The sequence below is a fragment of the Clinocottus analis genome, unplaced genomic scaffold (genome assembly GCF_023055335.1).
Source record: "Clinocottus analis isolate CAN_PGR_092001 unplaced genomic scaffold, fCliAna1.0.p SCAF_11, whole genome shotgun sequence".
Taxonomy (NCBI): domain Eukaryota; kingdom Metazoa; phylum Chordata; class Actinopteri; order Perciformes; family Cottidae; genus Clinocottus; species Clinocottus analis.
In genome coordinates, this window is record NW_027175832.1 from 13562466 (window position 1) to 13585215 (window position 22750).

General features: G+C 40.9%; 3 protein-coding genes across 3 annotated transcripts; 2 read left to right on the forward strand and 1 right to left on the reverse strand.

Annotated features, from left to right (window-relative positions):
* Window positions 1-425: 425 nt before the first annotated feature.
* LOC137802709 (low affinity immunoglobulin gamma Fc region receptor III-A-like) lies at window positions 426-4130 on the forward strand. The gene is made up of 5 exons (XM_068600780.1): window positions 426-452; window positions 713-995; window positions 1167-1412; window positions 1913-2032; window positions 4048-4130. The coding sequence occupies exons 1-5, from the start codon at window positions 426-428 to the stop codon at window positions 4128-4130; spliced, it is 759 nt and encodes a 252-aa protein (XP_068456881.1).
* Window positions 4131-5312: 1182 nt separating this feature from the next.
* Window positions 5313-17588, reverse strand: LOC137802716 (low affinity immunoglobulin gamma Fc region receptor II-a-like). The gene is made up of 12 exons (XM_068600793.1): window positions 17360-17588; window positions 15739-16047; window positions 15491-15571; window positions 14728-14867; window positions 14560-14604; window positions 14174-14404; window positions 13851-14096; window positions 12480-12620; window positions 11208-11258; window positions 10907-10978; window positions 10120-10204; window positions 5313-5499 (listed from the first exon to the last, which is right to left on the reverse strand). Exons 3-12 carry the CDS (start codon window positions 15493-15495, stop codon window positions 5313-5315), a joined length of 1203 nt encoding a protein of 400 aa, XP_068456894.1. The 5' UTR covers window positions 15496-15571; window positions 15739-16047; window positions 17360-17588.
* On the forward strand, window positions 17544-22746 carry LOC137782395 (kinocilin-like). Its single transcript, XM_068571676.1, has 5 exons — window positions 17544-18152; window positions 19937-20005; window positions 20097-20168; window positions 21431-21524; window positions 22518-22746. Exons 1-5 carry the CDS (start codon window positions 18005-18007, stop codon window positions 22591-22593), a joined length of 459 nt encoding a protein of 152 aa, XP_068427777.1. The 5' UTR covers window positions 17544-18004; the 3' UTR covers window positions 22594-22746.
* The last annotated feature ends 4 nt before the right edge of the window (window positions 22747-22750 follow it).

The window sequence follows — 22750 nt, forward strand, 5'->3', positions numbered from 1 at the left end:
CACATTACATGTAATACTTTGTTTTCTGTTCACCAGAGTTCTGTTCTTTAAAGCTCAAGTCCTCTGGCGTCACCTGTTGAGATTGTAATGTATTTCCTCTGTTTTTAAACTCAGGAGGAAGAGGAGGACGAAGAGAAAGAGGAGGTTGTGACTTCTTGATGTGTTGAATGCAGTGTGATGCTCAGACAGTCAGCAGCAAACAGCATGGAGGCTACAGCGCTCTGCAGCCCGCTGAGTGAGTAAAGCTCTCTATATGTATGTGTGTCTGTGTGTGTGTCTGTGTGTGTGTGTGTGTGTGTGTGTGTGTGTGTGTGTGTGTGTGTGTGTGTGTGTACAGTGTATACATATCAGAAGTAATATGTCAGCCAGTAACAGTTGTCTTGACTCTGTAGTGAGGGCGGTGATGTTGCTTCTCGTCACACAAGATGACTTCACTTATTCTCAAAGTGCTGGTAACTAACTTTAACATTTATATGTGTTTGCTTTCATTTCTTAGAAAACAATGTCTTTTCATATTCTGTATCCCAAATGATAATAACTACTAGTATGCAGAAAATAAGATACTGGCAGGAAAGCCTTAAAGGAGGACTTCAGAAACATTTGAAGAGTAAAACAAATTTAACTCTGTTTGAAAAACAAGAAACTCTTTCTGTTTTGGTGTAATCTATGACATCAATATTGTTTTGAATGTCAAATATCTTTGTTGCAATAGCAGACATGTCCTACTGTGGATGCAGCGTTCCCGCAGGTTGTCCCAGACAGACAGCAGCTCTTTAGAACTGATTCCCTCAGTGTCAGCTGTGAGGGGCTGGAGGGGCTGACTGGATGGAGAGTGATGAGGAGGATCAGAGGAGAAGCTAAAACCTGTGCTGTAGACTGGTCGTCATCGACAGGACCCTGTGACATTAAAGATATCTATCCAGCATTTGACAGTGGAGAATACTGGTGTGAAATCGGAGCAAAGAAAAGTAACACTGTCAACATCACTGTCACTGGTATGTCAACACTAAAACACTAAGAACACAATGTGTGTGTTGATGTATTTGTGTGTTAAATAAATACAAACAAATACACAGCCAGGAATCCTCAGCCACGCTGGTCTTCTTCATTCCATGAGGTTTCAAGCTGTGTAGTTAACCCATATTCTATTAAAATGTGTGGTTCAGAAGGTCCAGTGGTCCTGGAGAGTCCTGTCCATCCTGTGGTGGAGGGAGAAGCTGTGACTCTGCGCTGCAGAGATGAGCAGCCGTCCTCTGACCTCACAGCGGACTTCTTTAAAGACGGCCGCTTGATGGAGAGAAGCTCCTCGTTAAACTTAAGCTTCCTCAGTGTCTCCAAGTTTAATGAAGGACTCTACAAGTGCAGCATCTCTGGAGTTGGAGAATCACCGGAGAGCTGGCTGACGGTCAGAGGTGAGGCGTAACGGTGATTCACAACACATCTCTGGATGCTTTGTCCCAAACCCCTTGTTTTAAATATAGGGGGAAGTTTTTACACACAGCTTGTACAACTCAATGTGAAGTCGTACAAGTTGTCTGAGAACTGATGTCAAGGTCTGAGGAAGTCCTTTACCCTCTGGACCCTGAGGTCCTTTTATCTATTTTACATAATTTCTTAAATTCATCTTTTAAAGACACTTGCATATGTGATACATACTGATGTGTTACATCAAAAATGGCAGAACAATCTGTCTAATCTAACAATGTCTAAAATCTAATTTGTTATTATCGTTTTTTTTTTTTAACTTTCAGAGAAATTGTGAATTACAGAATGGATTGAGCAAAACATTGTATTTGAAGTCTGATAGTGACATTAAAAAGCATGTATTCCACAGCATCATATCATGTGTCATCTGTAAATCCCCCCACTGCGGGACTAGTACAGGTACTATAACCATTATCTCCCCATGCAGTGCCTCCTCCCAGCACTCGGCTCCTGCTGCCGCTCTGCATTGGCGTTAGTGTGTTCCTGCTGGCTCTACTGCTGTCGGGCGTATTACTGCAACGCAGGAAACGACCACCAATCACCAGAGGTACAGACAGATGGACCCCGCTGTTATTACTCATGCAACGTTTGCTAAAAGTGACAAAACACAATGTGGTTCTGCATCATTCCTGATGGCCAATCCCAAAGTTCTCACTAATTTGGTTTTGGTGTTTTTTATTGCATCCAAACAGAGTCCCCAACCTCTCCTTCCTTCTTTTTGTCTCACTATTCTCCTGGAACAGGTGAGAAACACCCACCTCCATTTATTTAAACTTAACTCGACACATTCCTTGTGTACTTTGTTACTCTGCAAACCCCAGCTAGGAAGGTGGGCGGGGCTAATTACCTTAGCTTTCTATGCATATTACAACCTTTGCAGTCAGAACATGTTTCAAAGAGACAGAAATTCAACTGTCTGTTGGATCAACAAGCCTAAGAAGACGTCATATCCACAACCCGTAAGGGACATGTAAAGCTGCCTAAAGGCCGATTTATACTCGGGTTTTACGCAGAGACGCAAGCACGCAAGGCACGCATGGCCGACCTTGCGTGGTGAAATCGGCCATTTTGCGTGCTTGCGTGCGTCACCCCAAATTTCTGACTATCCGTCAAAGCAACGCGAGCCGTACGCAGCCCGGAAGGCTGTGATTGGTCCGCTAACCACATCCTTTCTGTCTCTCATTTCCGGTTTCATAGCATAATACCGCTGTTTTTAAAAGCCATAGCAGAAACACGAACAATGGATCCTGTTGAAGAACGTTTGGCTGAAGAGGTTCACAAATATGAGCATTTATAAAACCCGTCTGGCGGAGTATAAGGACACGCAGATGGAGGTGAATTCCTGGAGGAAGATATCGGTGAACGTCGGTGTGCAGGTCGATTAAACGGTCGTTGCGCCACCTACTGTTCTGGAATATGAAAAACGCAGGTGAACTAATCAAAACGAGTCCGTTAATCCGACTGCGTGGCCAGCCGGAGTTGGTTGCAGAAGTATAATCAGCCTTAACTGTTGCCAAGTTCTTCCAGAATCAGAATCAGAATCAGAAACTTTTTATTGCCACGTGAGTAAGTACAAACGAGGAATTTGTCCTGGCGGAAGGTGCATCATAACACAACAACAACAACAACAACAACAACAACAACAGCAACAACAGCAACAACAGAGAACATTTAACTATACAAGAGAAAGTATAAAATAAAGTTTGGATAAACAAGAAATAAGTAAAAAAGTAAGTAGAGAAGTAAGGTGCAGTAAATAATTAGCAATGCAATTAAAAAATGAGAAATAAAGGTAGCGATCAATAATAATAACAATAATGAGAGTAAAGGTGAAGTAAAGTGCACGGACTGAGGTTATGGTTGTTGAAAGTGACTGGTGATGGGTAAAGTGGCGAGTGACTATGAATGTGTAGAGGGATGTGCAGGGGAGAGAAGGGAGAGAAGCGAAGGTCCTGGGGGAGACAGAGTCAGTCAGTGGGGGACCCGGGCTCTGTTGATGAGCCCGACTGCTGCTGGGTAAAAACTGTTTGTGTGGCGGGAGGTGTTGGTCCTGATGGAACTCAGCCTCCTGCCAGAGGGAAGGGACTTCCCTTTTTCACCTGTAAAAAAAATGGATTCGTGCCTTTATTTTAAGAAAAAGAAAAGAGAGATGTGTCAGTCCAGCTCCAGCCAGGCAGAATGTATGTCATAACTCCACTCATACATCAAGCTCTCAATAAGCAGGGACTACATTATTCTTTTAATTATTTTTTTATTATTTAATTCTGGTGTGATGAACAACGCCGTATTCCAGTGAATGCTGTGTTTCATGCACGAACATTACCCGAAGGGTTAAAATCATTGATGATGATAAAGAGTCCGATGATTTTAGGTCCGCAAACAAAACACAGGAGTTAAAACAAGTCGAATAATGTGCATCCGCTTTAATACTTATGGGACTAAAAGACCTATAAAATGCATGTGCATCAGCTTAATGGTGTCAGCATACCTGCCTGATGCTCATGAGGTGTTGTGTGTGTGTTACGTCGCAGTATATTGTTGTGTGTGTGTGTTACGTTGCAGTGTATGAAGAGCCCAGAGCAGCAGTTCCCATCGAGACAACATATGCTGTCGTCACCAGACCCAGGACGGAGAACGGTGAGTAACTCTGAGAAACAAAGACTTTAACGTGTCAACATGTAATATGTTAGTATTCACGTTGACCTTCCTTTAGTTTGATATTTCCATCAAGAAAATCTAACCTGACATTCATGAACTATGTTTTAGGGTTGGTTCATTTTGAAGCTTTATTAGACTTGTGATACTTAGAGCTTCTTTTTTAGCTACCCAGACATTGACCACACGAGAAACCCACGGACAGAAAGGTAGACGGGCCCTCGGCTCTGCGTGGAGACGCTCTCCTGTGACGGTTATGAGTCAAGAGGCCACAGTGGAAACAGTTCACCACAGTACATGCGACAGTTTTATTTTTATCAAGCGCTTCAAGCGCTTCAAGCTTTAACCTGAAGTGTTGTGGGGGGGAAGTGAACGGAAGGTCAATCAGACCTCAGAAGACTTTCCATTGCAACACATCTGAACCCTTCTGAGTTACAATGGGACCAGTCTGTTATACAATAGGACCAGTGATCAGAAGCAGTACAGTAACTTAGAACACTTATTTTCTCACAGATACGTAGTTTATCTGTATTACCTTGCTGTTTGCTGATGCCTTTAATTGAACCAGATCAACTGCCGCATCTCACTACTGCATTTTATTTCTTCAACTGCACTGCAACTTTTTTTTAAATCCTGTTTTTTAAAGTCTGCATTAAGTAGTCTGCACAAATACACTTGCCTTGCAGTAAACAACAGCAGTTGACACTATGCATCGGTCCAAGTAATAGGGAAACAATTTGTAAAATTGTTTTATTTTAGAACAGAAATCATAATCAAATTGGACTCTAATTAAAGTTTAATAAAGATATGAACAGATATTAAGTTGACGATAATAATTAAAGCTGGGGATTGTACAATTCAGTGCCGCTTGGTCACTTTAAGATGTTTAAGATGCATTATTGTTGTGTCCTGTTGTGTCTTGTTGTGTCTTGTGTCTTTGCTGTGTCTTGTTGTGTCTTGTTGTAATAATAATAATAATAATAATAATTTCAACTTATATACTACTTTTCTAGATACGCAAAGACGCTTTAGATTATGGACAAGAGACAATGACAAATGGAACAAAACAAAAATGGGGAGACAAAGCAAACAAAACAAACAGAACACAAAGAAAGGAAAGCAAAGCAAACTGAACAGGCTGCGTGGGGCATAGCGAGGATAGGTGCAGGGGTTCAACAGGTGAAAGCGAGTTGGAAGAGGTATGTTTTGAGGGCCTGCTTGAATGATGGTAGGGTGGGCGTCTGACGGATGTGGATGAGGAAGGCGTTCCAGAGGAGGGGGTGCAGCAGCTGGAAGGCCCTGTCGCCCCTGGTCCAGCGCTTGGTCCTGATGATCTTCAGAGTGTTTGTGCCGGCGGACCTGAGGCAACAGGTTGCGCCGTGGAGGGGGAGGAGGTCAGCAAGGTAGGGAGGGGTCAGGTTATTTGTTGTATCTAGTTGGGTCTTTGTTGTGTCTTGTTGTGTCTTTGTTGTGTCTTGTTCTGCGACCTCACATGAGCCAGAGCCACATTTCAATGTCCATCAAATCTAATAGACAGTTATGTCATCTAAATCTGATGTTCTGACTAAAAGATTTTTTTTTATTGGAAGATAAATAACCAAGGCCCTATTCCACAAACGTGGTTCAACAAAGCCGATCAAATGTCCCATTATCCAGCTTAACCTAACGAGATGATTGACTACAGGATATGTCGTTTCCACGAAGGTGGATCCTCCCTCAAACGGTCTCGTTCATTCAGATCACTGCCCCATTCCACATATGTGGTTTCATAAACGTGGTTTATGAAGTCATCATGATGTGAGAATGGATTTTGGTGATCTGAAGCCTGTCTCACGAACCTGGATTTCCGCTTAGCGAGGTAACTTCTGGATTAACTCTGGGTTTTCCGTCTCACGAAGCTGGTTCACGGGGGTACGTTTCCCCGGTAACTTACGCTAAACGCCTAACCTGCTCCGGAGCAGGTTAAGTTCCTGGATAAGATCTCAGCGGGGATATAAGATGCCGACTGGCCAATCATTGTCTTGGAAAAATGGCCTGCCCATTTCTACAGAATCCCGTTGAGGAATGCGCACGGATAGTAAGAGCAGTGCTCTGCAGGGAGCGCGTGGTTCGTGACCGGCAAAATCATCCATCATACATGTAGCTTGGAAGATATTATAATAAACTTACTGACCGCTTTGAACTATGTTCTTGTATTTTGTTTTAACTTGCTCCCATGTTCCTTTAGCTCCACTGTGGTTGCAACTGAAATGAGGTTAAATTGTTAAAACGAAAAGGTAATTAAAAATAAGAATATACATTTGAGACAGTGATTTAATATTACAATCCCAGTAATTTACGAATTAACAGAATCACTGTTTTTTTTGTTGAAACGATTCCTTTGGCTTCTGGCTGCTGCAGCAGTGTTGCTTTATGCTTTTTGCTTGTATTCTTTCTCTATATTTTTCATACATTCTTAAGATCGTAATTTGCTCCTCCGTTGTAAAATACGTTGCTCTCGGCCGCTTCTCCATGGTGAACGATTGGTCAAACGGAGTTAACTCTGCTCCTTTTATGTGCACGGGCACAGATCTAGATGAGACACTCCTGGGTTGACTTAATGAGTTGATAACCGGCTTCGTGAGACCAAAAAGCGAGACCACGGACATCTGGTTAAGTACAGGTGGATAACTGAGGGAAACCCCGAGTATGTTAACCCAGCTTTGTGAGACAGGCCTCTGGAAGAACTCTCTCCCTGTAAAACCTAATATAACTAATATCACTCCTTCATCAATGAGAAAGTGAGCTGCTTTTTGTCTGGTGGGAGTGGCCAACTTATCCAGTAAACTTTCACTAAACCGGCTCAGGTTAGGGTATTTCGATGTGTGGCTATAGTGATTAATCTAAACTGGCTTCGTGGAACCGAAAAGCCCGATCTACGTCATCTTATCCTGGAAATTATCCAGCCATATCAGTAAACCACGTACGAGGAACAGGGCCCTGTTCCCTATTTCAGTTGAAAAAACATCAGCACAAACATGAGTGTTGTGAACATACTGACAGATACGTGGTGTGTCCTGCAGGTTACTGAGAGCAGAGGCTGAGGAAAGAAGATGTGTGCAGGTCGACCACATACAGCTGCTAAATTCATGCATTTTGTAATATGTCGACCAAACAATTTTTTTCCAATTGCAGAATCACAGTTTTGTAATTTTTCTTTAAATCCAAATGTTTTCAAACTGTTGTCTGTGATGAAATTTTTTTGTGAGAGCCGTACCCGTACAATATCGCAGGCGCTGCACATTTGCAGAGAGAGTAACTGTATTCTTATTTAATGAGAATGGTAAGATGGTCATCTTCATCATTGTATTTATCATCAGAGGACTTCAGCTAACTCACAGCAGCAGTTAAACCACATTGTTCTTCTTCTGAGATGCCGTTTAACAGAACGGAGGTGTTGGAGGTCGCAACTCACTCAGTAACATAATTATATCAATTTGACCTGAAACCAATAGACAAACATTCATACTGTGAGAAATGATAGCATTCCTTCTGATGCATGAACCAAACTGTTTATTTTTACTTTTCATGTCAACATTGGATTACTTCTTAAGAAAGAAATACAAATAAATACATTTTTATCTAAATTGAGTGTCTTTATTTCCACAAAATAAAGACAAGATGAAGCATTTATATTAACATTTGTGAGAGAAGCTTCTTAAATGAGCTCATGTAAAACATAATATGTGCTCAGTTTCACCAAATGTTTCATAAAATGATTGTAGAGAGCGTACATGCTCCATCGATGTACGGAGACAATGACGTTGCTGTTTTCAAGTCTATGTATGACTCCGTGGAGCATATGCTGAACACATTCTGAATATTATACTGAGTATCAGTTTAACAATCTAAATGTGGATGGTTTCTCTATCATACATTTTAATAGTAGATGTCTCTATTCAAATTTTAATGAAATTAAATACTATTTAAATTCATTAAAGATGGTATGTTTTATTTATGAACACAGTAAATACTGTATTGATATAAAAAAAATGTATACCAATGTGTGAATTATGTGAAATTGGATGAAACGTCAGCTTCTCGTCTGAGCTCTGCAGCTCAAATCATCCGTCAGAGGACGGCTGCATGAGGACATTAGCATTTCAAAATGTAACTTCACATCTTCACAGCTCATGATATGTACAATTAAAGATGATTTAATATGAATATACACAACGTTGTACTTGTGCTACCTAACTGGAATTACACAATGTACATCCGTTTTGTTCAACTTTTTCTTTACTTTATTAATAAACACAACATGTTCTTATTATTTTTGTAAACCTTGACTATGTTTTGTAACATGGTTGGACTTCCTCATTCCACTCATTTGGCTTTGCTCAGGTATTCTCTGTGAAGACGTGATGGTGAACAGCTTGTCCTTTAGGCTGGAAGACAAACACAATAAGAACATACAATATGAAGTATATATGTATATAAAGGAACATGTCAGTGCAGTTACAGCCTGGACATAGCTGTTCTGCACAACACCTCAAGGCTTGACTTTAAACAACAATGTGTGTGTGTTGTGAGTTATTGATTTAACAAATGTGAACACATAGCTTATTCCAAACTAATCATCAACTAAAACACCCTAATAATGATGATGCGTTTAGGTTACAAGACGTATTGACTTCATACAACAATTCCCACTATGGAGTCAACTCATTGTTATATGAACCACTCTCCTCATCCTTAAAAGCATTATAATCAAAGCTTTGAACAAAGGAAAGCTAAACACTGCTGCATCAAGTTAATTGTGGACTTATGAATAGTGTTCACATTGTCAACTGAGTCAAACTTGTGTTTCATAAACGCCGTTAGCTCTGACACATCCCGCTTGTTGCTTAAGGTTCAGAAGTGCACATACAAAAATGTATGCCTTGTGAGTAAAGTTTTATAAATGCATTTAAAACCATATACATACATGGTTTTATAGAGAAAATTAACATTATTTCACAACCCTTATACCAACAGATCATACGTCTTCTTAAATATGTTCAATCTCTACGATCCATCCAATAAGAAGTTGATGCAGTCTTACCAACGATACCGTAGAATACAAGTCATTCCCTTTTAAAGACGGCATGGTACTTTCTGCTGTAGCCTCTGCTTTGAAAAAAGAAGGAATGATGTCAGAGTGTTGGACAAATACTGTATTACTAGAACACAAATTTTATCACAAAATTGGTCTCTGATGTTGTTTTTTATCAAAATGAGTTACCATTCAAATAGCTTTTTTTTTTTGAACACGAGTCTTACCCAGCTGTCTAGTGTCAGTCGGTCCCAAGCAGTGGTACAGCGGTCCAGACAGCAATGCATTCTCACCGGGAGGAGAGACCGTGCTAGTCAGCTGACAGGTAAACACGTCCGCGTGTTCAGCACCAACTGAGGGTTCATTTGTTCAGTTGAATTCTTTTTCTTTGAAGCAGGGATAGTTTAACGTTTGGGGTTGTGCATCTTTATCAGATCAATACAACTCTTACATCTTTAGTTAAGTAAAACCATGGTCATGTGTTTGCTTAACATGTAAACAATACCATTTAAAAGTATAATGTGAGGCTTTACCATAGAACACACGTAACACGTGTGAAGGGAGGACAGGTCCAACAAACACAGAACCTTTAGCTGTGTGTCCCAAAATGTTTGTTGCCAAAACTCTTAACTTGGGACAATTTGTGTCAGTCGAAATCAGTCGATAGCATTCAGAGACGAGTTCAATGACTGTCGTCAGACTGTGTTGATGGTTATCACATGTTAGATAAGAAAAACCTTGAGCGGTCATGCGAAGAGAAGTCCAGAATTTAATGAGTTTTAATAAAACAGATTTAATAAAACAGTTGAGACTCATCAGCGTACTGTTGCCTCGCTTCAGCAACGCAGCCCATTTACAGTCCAACCTGCAAATACTTCCTGTCTGTTGCATCCACGAAAGCACACCGAACAAAGGTTTGGCATTGTTTAATGCTCCTCAGTCCCTGAGCCTCTGGCCTCTCATTGGTCAGTATCACTGCATGCGTCACAGCTGGACATTTCACGGCATGTAGTTAGTTACAAGGCGCGGAGTCTTCCACTTCTCCAGCCACAAAAAACAAGATCCGCTAAACTAACAAGAAAGTAGTCCCTCCTTAAAGGAACAGTAACACGGTCCTATCACATGCAGCATCCATCTTGTTTTACACATCCCATGCATACCTGAAACACCGCTCAGTGACAAAAAAACAAGAGTGACATCCTACTATTAATAATACATGTTTCATACGGCTTCATTAATATCCCTTAATAATTGTTAATTATTGTATCCCTTTTATGCATTGCAATTTACACATGGACAACCTGTATTGACCAGGGCAACTTATAAAAAACTTATTACAATTCTACATAAATGATACATTTAAAAAGAAATGCTGTTCTACGGAGTACATTTCTTTCGACTACACCTTGAATAAAGACAATGGCAGCAGCACTTAGGCAGCACTTAGATTGCTCTTACTGATAGCACTTTGTAGTTTGACTTTATTTACGAAATTGTACTCTCTTGATTCCTGTTGTTCTTAGCTCGTACTTACAGTTGAATGGACTTATTGTAAGTCGCTTTGGATAAAAGCGTCAGCTAAATGACATGTAATGTAATGTACATTTCTTGCTGTGTTGTGTACGGGACATGACATAGAAAAAGTACATACAAGTTAAATTAAAGCAAAAATATCACTGTCAGGTGAAGTACCTTTCTTCTTGTTTTTTGATACGGTTGTATACACCACCGTGTCTGCATCCGCCGCATCGGCCTCGACAGAGACTAAAAACACAACGACACATCGATCCACAGACCAGATACTGGAAACAGCTTTGCATTCATAATAAGTACAGTTCTTATTTTAATAAACAAGTCAGTGAGCATCAAGCACTGTAGGGATATGTTGAAGTGCTCGAAAGATGTAAATAAATAAGTATAATTATAAAATGTTACATATGTGGGATACCAAGTATAGGATGACAGCATCAGCATCCTGATGCAGGTAACTCACCTGCTGGATCCACAGCTGCTCCAGGTGTTAATGTGGACAGGAAGAGCAATGCTGCAGGACAAGTTCAGTTTGTTAAGTTACATTACATTGATTCATGTATTAACGGGTGGAATCCGATGACTGTTTACACAATTAGAATTGAAAAAGATGGTTATGTCCATAAATGCGTTTGCATGTTAAAGTGTGTGTTCATATAAACCTATTTATTAGAGTGTTTGACGTCTACTATGACGCCATACATGTGACTGTGTGTTTAAGGTTGGGTGCCTCTCTCGTTTAGCATCTTGCTTGGTTACGAGTATACATCCTAATACTGCACCTCTCCTCGCTGCAGGCCAGTGAAACACTGTTTCTATACAGATATTTGCTGCTTGAGATCTTTGTTGCATGCTGGACTCAATCTTTTAGGAGAAGCACTCATGACGTGCAATATCCATTACGTTTAAGTACTTTTATACACATTCTTATTTTTATTCCATCTCTAGATTTAACATTCTTCTTACTATTTTTTAGTTGGTTTTATTACTTCATTTATATTACTTGATTGTTATCTTTATTTATGAGCAATGCTGCAGTAATGCGGTAATTTACCCACTGAGGGATTAATAATGGATTATTTTATCTTGTGATCTTGGCTTTGTGAACACACTGTTGAGGACTAACTAGTTCAATGATCTCATCTACTGGTAATAATAGAGCGTTAACCACACACTGAGTGTATCTGCTTCAAATGAAGCGATGCGTTACTATGAAGTGAGACGCTGACCACAGTGGTTGTGTTTAAAAGCAGAAGCAGCTCTGAGTGTTGTTCTCACACACATGAACAGACATGAACGAAGCAGTCAGTTTAACTGTAAGACCGTAATAATGAACAGATACTTCATAAAAATAGACTCAGGTATTTTAGTTCACTAGAGAGCTCAGAGGACGGCTGCATGAGGACATTAGCATTTCCAAATGTAACTTCACATCTTCACAGCTCATGATATGTACCATTGAATATGATGTAATACGAATATACAAAACGTTGTACTTGTGCCACCTAACTGGAATAACGCAATGTATACTTGTTTCGCTCAATTTGTTCTTCAGTTATTAATAAACCCAACATGATATTATTTTTGTAATAGTATGTTTTTAATATGGTTGAACACTAAATAATCATCTCCCGACACTAAGCAGCAGGAACACAAGGTCAGACTCGTCACCTGCAGAGTACAGTAGCTGTGAGCGCTTCTCATCATCAAAGTTCTCAGTGAAATGTTTCCGCACCTCTTTGGCAATAATCTTTGCCAAAGTGAAGAAGTCCGACCACCAACAGCAGAACCATGAAGAGAGAGGTCACAACGATCCATGGTGAAGGACTGGAGGAGGACGGGCTGGAGGGGGGAGGTCTCGTCGCTTCAGTGAAAACTGGGAGAGAAGGATTTATGCTAATTATATCACATATACACTATGATAAAAATAAATCTAAAATTTCTGTAGATGCTTTTCATATTCATGTTTAGTGAAGTTCAGGTTAGGTTAGCGAGGTCAGTACAACACAGCTATGCAGCTGTAGTTGTGTCTAGAAATGTTCTGTTCTCAAGGGAACTTTAGTCACACACCTGCACTCCTCAACACTCACACCTGTTTATCAATATATTGACACTAGAGAAGCAGACTGGACGTTGCACGTCCCTTTCTGTGAGAAAAGATGAGAACACGGGATTCTCCTCCTCTCGACAGGTTAGAGCCAATGAAATGTTAATTTGCTTATGATATGTTGATGCCAGAAAACCGTGTAAGAGCCGAACTTCCGGTTATTCGGGGTGTTGTTTTAGACGGTCAACCTGCGTTGACTGGACGACTCCCTGCTTTTGCAACTGCAGCGCTTGATACTTTACCTGTGATCGAGGAAATGAATTACGAGAACGAGAGAAGTTGTCGGGCTGAATTCTCCTGAAGGCTACACCAGGCTTCCAATAATTGATACACGCTAACAATTTGGTGACCCCGACGTTAGTTGGTTGACCTGGTCAAGGAGGAGGCTACACCAGGCTTCCAATAATTGATACACGCTAACAATTACCGTTGAAAAGTTTGGGGTCACCCAGACACATTTTTAGTTTCTTCACACGTTCTCACATGGCCTTAATTTCTAAGAACAAGAATAGACTGGCGAGTTTTACATGAAAGTTCTTTTTTTCTGGCCATTTTGAGAGTATAATCGAACCCACAAATGTGATGCTCCTGATACTCAACTGGCTCAAAGGAAGGCCAGTTTTATAGCTTCTCTCACCAGCAGAACTGTTTTCAGCTGTGCTAACATCATTGCACAAGAGTTTCAAGGGTTTTCTACTCATCGACTAGTCTTCTAAGGCTTTTAGCAAACACAATGTACCATTACAACACTGGAGTGATCACTGCTGGAAATGAGTCTCTTTCCACCTATGTAGATATTTCATTAAAAACCAGACGTTTCACTTAGAATAGTCATTTACCACATTATCAATGTATAAAGTGTACTTCTGATTCATTTAATGTTACTTTCATTGAAAAAAACAGTACTTTTCTTTGAAAAAGAAGGACATTTCTAAGTGACCCCAAACTTTTGAACGATAGTGTATATATTATTGTGAAACATTGCTGTGAAACATTTACCTCTGACGGTTATCCGGCTCTCTTGTGAGTCTCCAGCGTCAGAGATGCTGCACCTGTAGAGTCCTTCATCAGACTTAGAGACATTGAAGATGGAGATGTTTCCCGCGGAGCCGCTCGCGATGAAGACGCCGTCTTTATAGAAATCAGCCGTGAGGTCGGAGGACGTCGTCTTGTTCCTGCAGCGCAGAGCGACGTCGTCTCCCTCCGCCGCAGGAAGGACGGGACTCTCCAGGATCACCGAGCCGGCTGGAAGACACGCGTTTGATGTCCACGTTACAGTCGTGGCGTTTTAATGACAACGTGTTCTATTAATGCAGACGTACCAGTGACAGTGATGTTGATGCTGTTGCTCCTCACTGCTCCGGTCTCACACCAGTACTCTCCACTGTCTTCTGGGAAAGCATGTTGAATGGAGCAGGAGGACCCCGTTGGGTCTATCTTAGCAGGAGACCTACATGACAGCTCTTCTCCTTTGAGCTCCTCACAACGGAAAGTCACAGTCTCATATTCAAAGAACTGCAGTCTGTCTGCGACGACATGAAGAAACACTGAACCTGAGACAAAACATAGATGTTTGTGTTGTTGATTTGTAAACTGGTGGAATATAGATCTGAAATCAATCTGCACATCAAACACAATAAAAACGACGTCATTCCAGTTCACTAAAATCACAGGAGAACAAGTTGGTGAGCAACCAGCTGGTACTCACCAACTCTCTGATCAGGTGCACAGAGCAGGAATAAGACATTCAGAGCTGGAGACACAAAGAAGAAGAGCTTAACACCGCTGAGACGTGTTAATTGCATCCACATGTTGTGTCTGGAAGGTCTGTTAAACAAAATAACTTGTCCACTCATAAACACATGTCAGTACTCACAGAGTCGGATGCAGAGCGCCGTGAACTCCATGTCGTCTCTCCGCTGTGAGCATGAGTTCAGCAGTGGGACGTGGTCTCTTCCTGTGTGGCTGTGTTTCTGCTGTTGGTGCAGCTCTAATTCTGAGCTTGAGACTGAAAACCTTGTGTGAGGTGGCAATATCCTCAGTGGTTAGTTAGGTTAGTGTCAGTGGGTGAAGCTAGAGAAGAGACTCACATACAAGAGGACATGAAGAACTTCAAACAGAAAAGTTTGAACCAACGGTGGAGAGACGTTCCATAGAGATAAAGAACGATCGTCACCCATAACAAGGCGGAAACAAATCTTATATTCATTATTTTCAAACTTTTATAACTCAGTGTCAGCTGCACTTAAAGTGATTGTGACTACTTGACTCTCTCTCTCTCTCTCTCTCTCTCTCTCTCTCTCTCTCTCTCTCTCTCTCTCTCTCTCTCTATATATATATATATATATATATATATATATATATATAGACACATACACATCATGTTCCTATAAAAGGGGCATAAGGAAAAACAAAGACTGATATGTACCCTCATCACAGCTGGGATCAAGTCATGTCATCAAGTCAGAGGACTAGAGGTAGAACACACACATGACCAGAACATGTCAACATGAGACAGGATGATGAAGTCCTGCTTCATGTGGAAGAAGAGCTCATGGTCCAGTGTTGTCGGTCGAGGAAATGAGCAGAACTGTAAATTATTTAGAATCTTCATCTAGAAACAAAGAACTAAAAGACACCTCATGTTTACTCACAGCTCTGCACATGCTGCCCGCAAGGAGAGATACTCTGCATCACTCTCTTCATCTTCAACTCAATCACTGATGCAACAGACAATAATTACAATGTAAATAAATACATATCTTCTTGTACTTTGGCTTGTAAGAATTAAATCCCCACTAATATAATGGAAGTGTGTAAGATGGACGTGTGTGTGTATGGATGTGTATGACATCTTTCTGTCAAACAATTAGGACAGCAGACTCACCCTGGCTTCAGCAGGAGCAGGTGATGCTTGTGTCATCACCAGAGAGGAACCAGATGTGATGCAGCTTCTTCTGGAGGTGAAGCTGGGTTTGTTCTTCTGGAAGTGGAGCTGGGTTTATTCTTCTGGAAGTGGAGCTGGGTTTGTTCTTCTGGAAGTGGAGCTGGGTTTGTTCTTCTGGAGGTAATAGCTGGGTTTGTTCTTCTGGAGGTAATAGCTGAGTTTGTTCTTCTGGAGGTAGAGCATCTTCATCCCTGCAGGACAGTGTTTCTTTACATGAAGATGCAGAGTCATCCTCCTGCTGTCCTTCATCTTTGAAGAGTGAAGCGTCTATATCTATTACATCTATATGTATTAATCACAACAGGGACAGTAAATACTGAAAATAGAGCCCATAGTGACACACAAACACATGGATAGGTCAAATAAATATATGTAATTATGCTTTTGTTGCTTTGTTTACATGGTATAAATATTCTTTAACAAGTACTGCAGTCAAAAAAAGTATTAAAATTTAGCATCAAAACAAACATTAAGTATATTTACTTACACTCGTTTTAATATGCTGGTAGTTTGATAATCAATAATAACACACCATCCGTTATTAGTTAGGTATATGTTGTATGATAACCTTAATCTGATAACTAACGAGTACCTCATTCGTAACTCTTTCTGTCACATAATGTAGAGCAGTTAATGTACATTATGTACATAATGTTGTAGTAGTAGTAGTAGTAGTAGTAGTAGTAGTAGTAGTAGTAGTAGTAGTAGTAGTAGTAGTACATTATCTAGATAATGTACTACTATTACTACTACTACTACTACTACTACTACTACTACTACTACTACTACTACTACTACATGCACCTTGAAGTAACGTCACTCAGCGTGCACGTCTATGCGCGTTCACGTGACTCAAATGAAGCTTAAACAACACTGGAGAAACACGACTAACTTTATAGCTTTGTGATCAAGAACATTTCAACACTAATCCTCATTATATTTCAGGTCATTTTTATTCATTTAAATGACTTACACGTAACGTCCAAAAAAACGGAGAGAGAACTAACGGCATCCCGGGATTATTTAGCTCAATGCCCGAAACAGAGCCCCCATTCATTCTCTATGGCGGTGCTGAAATCCGCCGATGTAATATAGCTTTGGCCACTAGTGGCGCAGTGGAGCAGTTTTGAGTTGAGCTCCTCCCCTTCCTCTCCCTCTCTTTTCCATACTTTCCCCGTCTCTTCCTGCGTCAGACACAGCGCGGAGCAGAGTATCAACAACACGGCCAACGCATGTTTTTTCAGTATCAAAAACTGAATGTGACTGAACGTACAGAGTTGCAGCCTCCAATAGTGTCTTCTACTGCTACATAAATGAATAACAATGACCTGCAATGTATGTAATAAACATAGAGTTGTAAATGCGCGCACACACACACACACACACACACACACACACACACACACGCACGCACGCACGCACGCACACACACACACACACACACACACACACACACACACACACACACACACACACACACACACACATTGATTGATAATAGATGTAGACATATAGACTTCACATAGAGTTGCCAAACGGGAAAAGTGTTTCTCTTTCTCACCACTAAGTTCATTTGTTATCCTTTTCACCAGCATTAATCCTGCTTACCCTCCTTTTCCCTCTGTTGCCATGGATATGCTATTCCTATGGCAACTGCATGCCTTTGAGGATGGCCTCGGGCCCCCACTGTACAGGACTCTCTGAACCATTCATTACATATTCCCTTCAAGCTCACAGACAAAGCACACAAGTAGAACATACTCTAACTCCGTCTCTCTAATTGTGGCCATTTTCTCTCTCTCTCTCTCTCTCTCTCTCTCTCTCTCTCTCTCTCTCTCTCTCTCTCTCTCTCTCTCTCTCTCTCTCTCTCCATCTCCCTTTCTCTTGTTATACTTCTGTCCTTGTGCGCTTTATTTCTTCGCTGTCATAACAGCAAGTGGCCCAAGCTTTTCTAATTTTCGGTGGCAATGGAAACCAGAGCTCCGTCTTTAAAGATGCATGAGACGTTCTTGAGCTTTGGGGAACGGAGATGGAGGCTCTGCCAGAGAAAGTGTTTCTGTGTCGGAGGGAGTGAAAGAGGCCCGTGCAGATGTCAGTGAAGGTGAATGTGGCAGCGAGGGCTTGAAGCAGAGCATTTAGTATTGAGACTGTTCACTGTTTGTGTGTGTGGGTTTGAGGAGCAGGTGGGAGGGCCTCCACCTGCTGAATGAACCCTGTCAGCATTGGGCAGTACCACGGGCTACGGGTGGGATCAGCCTTGCTCAGCATTGTGGCGGGCTGCATCATCATTGGGGTGTCCAGGGAGTGTGACGCTGATGCTGTCGGAGGGATCTTCCTGGGAGCGGGAGGCCTCGGTGAGTGTGTGTGGAAGTTTTTAGGCACTATGGCACCATGTTGGGAAAGATATTTAATCATTATTAAGTCATTGATTGTCTTTATTGCTCAATACGTGAAGTCGTGTGACCAAATATTAGTCATTAAAGAAACATAATTAAACACCCTGGTACTTTATGCCTTTTCTTACTTATAAGAGACTTACACATACATCATGTTGACCTTTTAGAGACCTCTGTGGAAAAAGTCTGATACGTCTGTTTGTAGTCTTAGAGACCCCCTCTGCGATACCTGGTTAAATACTAATTGTAATTCTCACCATAATACCATTATTCAAAACCAATCATTTACCCTTAATCCGCGTGCAGGTAGATTGTAAGAGGTTACTCACAATGTAAGAAAACCTACTCCACATTTTTCCGATAAATGATTTATCGGAAAACAAAAGGATTACATATTTGTCCATGCATGCCCCATATTAACAATGTAATAATGTGTTATAACCTTCATTGAATATGCTAGTTTAGGTTGTGACAAAAAGAAAAGTGACACTTTGGAATTTTTTACGATGTTGTGCTTTAATTAGGTCAGAGTTAAGAGAAAGATGGTACACAGCATTGATCCTTATCTTTTCATATGCAACAGTGGGATCTGTGGGATCTGTGAGACCCCAAACAATAAGGAAGTAAAACGTATGTTCTACAGAGTGTTGTCTGGCTCGAGGAGGACACATTCAAACCCAACGGCCAAACTGAGAAATCCTTTTTTTAAATCCCAAAATAGTGAAAGTTATTTTCCTGTGACATTTCCCCCCTCTACCGCTCTTGAAAAAGATACCATGTGATCACTCGATACAACCGTGTAACTGGAACCAACTGAGAGCCTGAGGAGTGCCAGTGCCAAAATGAAAGAGCGAGAAAGGGAGAGAGTAAAGAGCAGGGCTTTCGATCCGACCACGACAACATCAGCATGCATAGTTAATGGTGAACCTATTCCCATTGTTGATTTAATCAGCTTTCAATAATTTATTTGTGATTTAATGTGCACAAGAGTTTTGGCAAATCAGAACTGAGCACAGAAGCTTGTCGGAGACATTCGCAGACTAAGTAGCATCTAATTATGTGTTTTGGGGCTGATGCGCCTTGATGCCTCCTCCGACACATAGGCTGACTAATGAGTGTGAACGGAGTGTTCTTGACAGATTCCTTTCACTCCTTCTGCAGTTTCATGACATTTTAAGCACATGCATGCTCGTCACAGACGCCCTTGGGACTTGCCAGGGTTTAATGTCAACTCTTGTGGCTTATAAGGGAAATCAATAACTGTTGAATGGGAGCGGAGCGCCACTGAGAGGCACACAAGCCCCGCGGTTCAGATATTAATGTATACTTTGAGCCGAACAGGGATGAAACATCACACGTTGTATCTGGTACACTAAAAATAATTTGAAGGCTATTTCATCAAAGGCTCTCATTGTTGTGACGTCGCAACTTATATAAAGAGCTGCTCTATCTACCCTCTGGTGTGCCTCACATGCAATTAAATTAGATATCCCTTCATAATGACATTGTCTTTTGGGCCTGCGCTGTACACAACATTTTTCCTCCACTCCTGGTTTTGTTTCTGTCCCAATTTTTTATTTTCTTTGATTACCTATCCTTTCTTTTGAAGCCCCGATTGTGACAAATACTCACACTGTAGCATTTGAATCTGTTCTTACTTCTCATTTGTCCTACCAACAGTGGATAATACATGCAGGGTTCATGTGTGATTCATCAATTTGGTTATGCTGTCTGCTTCCCAGGCCTGCTCATATCCATCTACCCCTTTATAAAAGCCTGGCTGAACCTCAACCACATACTTCCATCCTTTGGTATGTCGTTTGATTTGAACATTCAATTTAAACAAACTTTTAAAGATATTTAAAGTCACACTTTGTTTTGCCTCTTGTCTTAATAACCCAGGGAACTTCAGAGTGCACCCAACGACTGCCAATCCCGCTCCCGATCAACCTGTGGAGACTCTAAGAAGAGAAGGTGAGTGATGTGGAGCCTTTTGCTTGCTATTTCAACAGCAAGGCAGCCAACCACATACATAACTTTAACTGACATGTTTTCCAGTTTGCTCCTCAGTAGCGAGCTGCCATGTTTGTGTCCAGTATTGAGAGTGAATCTGCTACCTGCATGTCTGCACTCTGCAGAGCTGATTAATACCAACGAGAAAGAAGTTGGGTCTGGGTGGTTATTGCAGAGCATCAATCATCTTACTAATGTCGCATGGGGTGCAGTTGAATAGTAAAAAGAAAACGAAAAGGAGAGCAAGAAAGAGATAGAGAGAGGGAAGAAGAGAGAGGGGGGAGGATAGAGAGAAAATTACATGTTTTTTTCTTTCATAACCACCTTTTATTGACCCAGATGGAAAACATTATGAGATCGAGGAAAGATGTGAAAGAAAAGATGTACTGTGCTGCTTTCTCTACGAATGTTAGTTCACCGGAAAATCCAGGACCACATATAACAGTAATGTACTGTGATTACACAAGAAAATACATCTTGAAAAGAAGACCTGCGTGATTTGTAAGTCTAAATTGTGTTTAAGTTCATTTTAGAGATTTAAGAGAAGCATGTAAAGTATCTCCCCATGGTCATTACTCAAAGAGATTTATTTGTTTCATCACACTGGCTTTGTATAAACAATACATATTTCTTAATATTATTTTATTCTATACTCAGGCAACACCATTTATAATCCAGCATTAACTCTTGAACTAATTCCCGGAATATCATGTAAAAAACAGATTTACTGTTTGAACAGGAAACACATGTATCCCAAATTATTTTCAAACCCAAATGTTCCTGTTAAATTACACTGTTGAAAAAGAAAAAAAGTTGGTCAGGCGTTATTAGCAATAAACTGTGAGCTGGCAATTTCTCCTTTTCTTTTTTATGAGATCTTTTGGAAGCTACAGTTGCTTATGCATGCTCGTATGACTTATTTTTGTTGATCTGTTTTTATGTGACGAAGACAGATTCATACATGTAACCACATAATAGACAATCCAAGTATCTGTGTGTGTGTGTCTGCGTGTGTGTGTGTGTTTTCTCCCTTACATTTTTTTCTCACTTGCCTTTATAATACGATACAGCTGTCGGACTGTTACATTGCATATTTTCAGCGTGTTGACCTGCTCTCCTGGAGAGACCTCCTGTGGTCTGTGTACATTGAGTATGGTCTAGACATCTGAAAAGAGGCATGTATAAATAACATTGACTTGAATTGATGCATGTGCTCTCGACAGGGACCCAGAGTCAGCTAAATCTGGAGCGCTCTAAGAGTCGAATGGGAACCTTCGTGGAGGGCGGGCCGACAGCTGAGACCAACCCAGAAGAGGGGTAAGTGGACAATATTCCTAAAATGCAAGAAAGGAAACAATGAGCATGAAGGGCAGGTACATCATGTGTTACAAAGACCATGATGTCACCCTAACTGAGGAGTTCTTCTTCCTCAGATCATTAACCTCAACATAATCTAATCACTGCATTCATCCCTGATATTCTTCAACTTTAGAATGTTTTGACACCAGATTATTGTTTTTATGTCATCAGTCAACCAATAGTGCGGGATTGTTTTGGCCCAATGTAAATGCCCCAAAATGAATGAACTGAAACCTCAAAGACTTTTAGTGAGACATTTTCTGGCCCATAAAGCTGAGTGTTAACACTCAACTGCCCCCATGACGAGGAACAATCACTTGAACTTACTAGAGTGACAGAGATATTTCGAGGATAATGTTGTGGTCATGCTTTTAGTTCCCTGTAATGAGATCATGATGCCCTGCCAGACGGAGACTTCAAAGTCGTGCAGGAATTTGACCTAGATGGTTTAGATGTGTGCGTCTGCTTTCATCTCTCAGAGTCAATTTGGGGTTTGAGGCAGTCACATGCAAGGCGTGAGATTGATTGATTTGATGGCTTATTAATTGTATTCAATGTTGCTCTTTTTGTGATATGCCGGTAACGTTTTTTTTTTTGCCATGAGATGAGTTTACCTTGACAAAATGTAGCTATTAAGACTTAGCAATGCCAATGTTAGTTTTCTTACTGGTTACTTCAGCGTCAGGATCCAGAGAGACACTAACTATGTGGGACAATCATGTCAGTCATGTTTATTTTATTAATTACCTTCAACTATCGGTTACATTTTTAGACGACTTGGAGGAAAAATAACATCAAATAGGTATTGTCACAAACTGAGGGAGGACATAACAAAGACAGACAAATACTTTTAGTCTAATCTTCTAGTTTGGCTCGAGGTGTTTCAGTTTTGCTTCATCAGACACAACACAACACCCTCCCTGACGCGAGTCATGCTCTGATGTGTTGCAGGACATCTTCAGACATGCCAGACATCTTATCTAGACGGAAACTGAAGCAGCCACCGTCTGATCAAGACCTGCCATGATGTCATCATATGACCTGGATGACCAATATTATCTCACTTCCCTGCTAAATCCTTTTCATCGAGTGGCTTTCAAAGCTGGGACAAAAGATAATGTTTTTCTGTGGAATTGTGGCTGAACTTGCTTGTTTTTTGAATTAATCTCATGCCATTACTTGTG

What these genes read in the sequence shown, in the direction of transcription:
- LOC137802709 (XM_068600780.1), top strand. Translation starts at nt 426, where the DNA reads ATGACTTCACTTATTCTCAAAGTGCTG. An exon ending in CACTTATTCTCAAAGTGCTG is followed by an intron (nt 453 to 712) that starts GTAACTAACTTT and finishes TTGTTGCAATAG; the next exon opens with CAGACATGTCCTACTGTGGA. An exon ending in ACGACCACCAATCACCAGAG is followed by an intron (nt 2,033 to 4,047) that starts GTACAGACAGAT and finishes GTTACGTTGCAG; the next exon opens with TGTATGAAGAGCCCAGAGCA.
- LOC137782395 (XM_068571676.1), top strand. Translation starts at nt 18,005, where the DNA reads ATGAACCCTGTCAGCATTGGGCAGTACCACGGGCTACGGGTGGGATCA. An exon ending in CCTGGGAGCGGGAGGCCTCG is followed by an intron (nt 18,153 to 19,936) that starts GTGAGTGTGTGT and finishes TCTGCTTCCCAG; the next exon opens with GCCTGCTCATATCCATCTAC. An exon ending in GGAGACTCTAAGAAGAGAAG is followed by an intron (nt 20,169 to 21,430) that starts GTGAGTGATGTG and finishes TGCTCTCGACAG; the next exon opens with GGACCCAGAGTCAGCTAAAT.
- LOC137802716 (XM_068600793.1), bottom strand. An exon ending in GGCGCTCTGCATCCGACTCT is followed by an intron (nt 14,605 to 14,727) that starts GTGAGTACTGAC and finishes TTGTGTCTCCAG; the next exon opens with CTCTGAATGTCTTATTCCTG. An exon ending in GAGCCGGATAACCGTCAGAG is followed by an intron (nt 12,621 to 13,850) that starts GTAAATGTTTCA and finishes CTTCTCTCCCAG; the next exon opens with TTTTCACTGAAGCGACGAGA.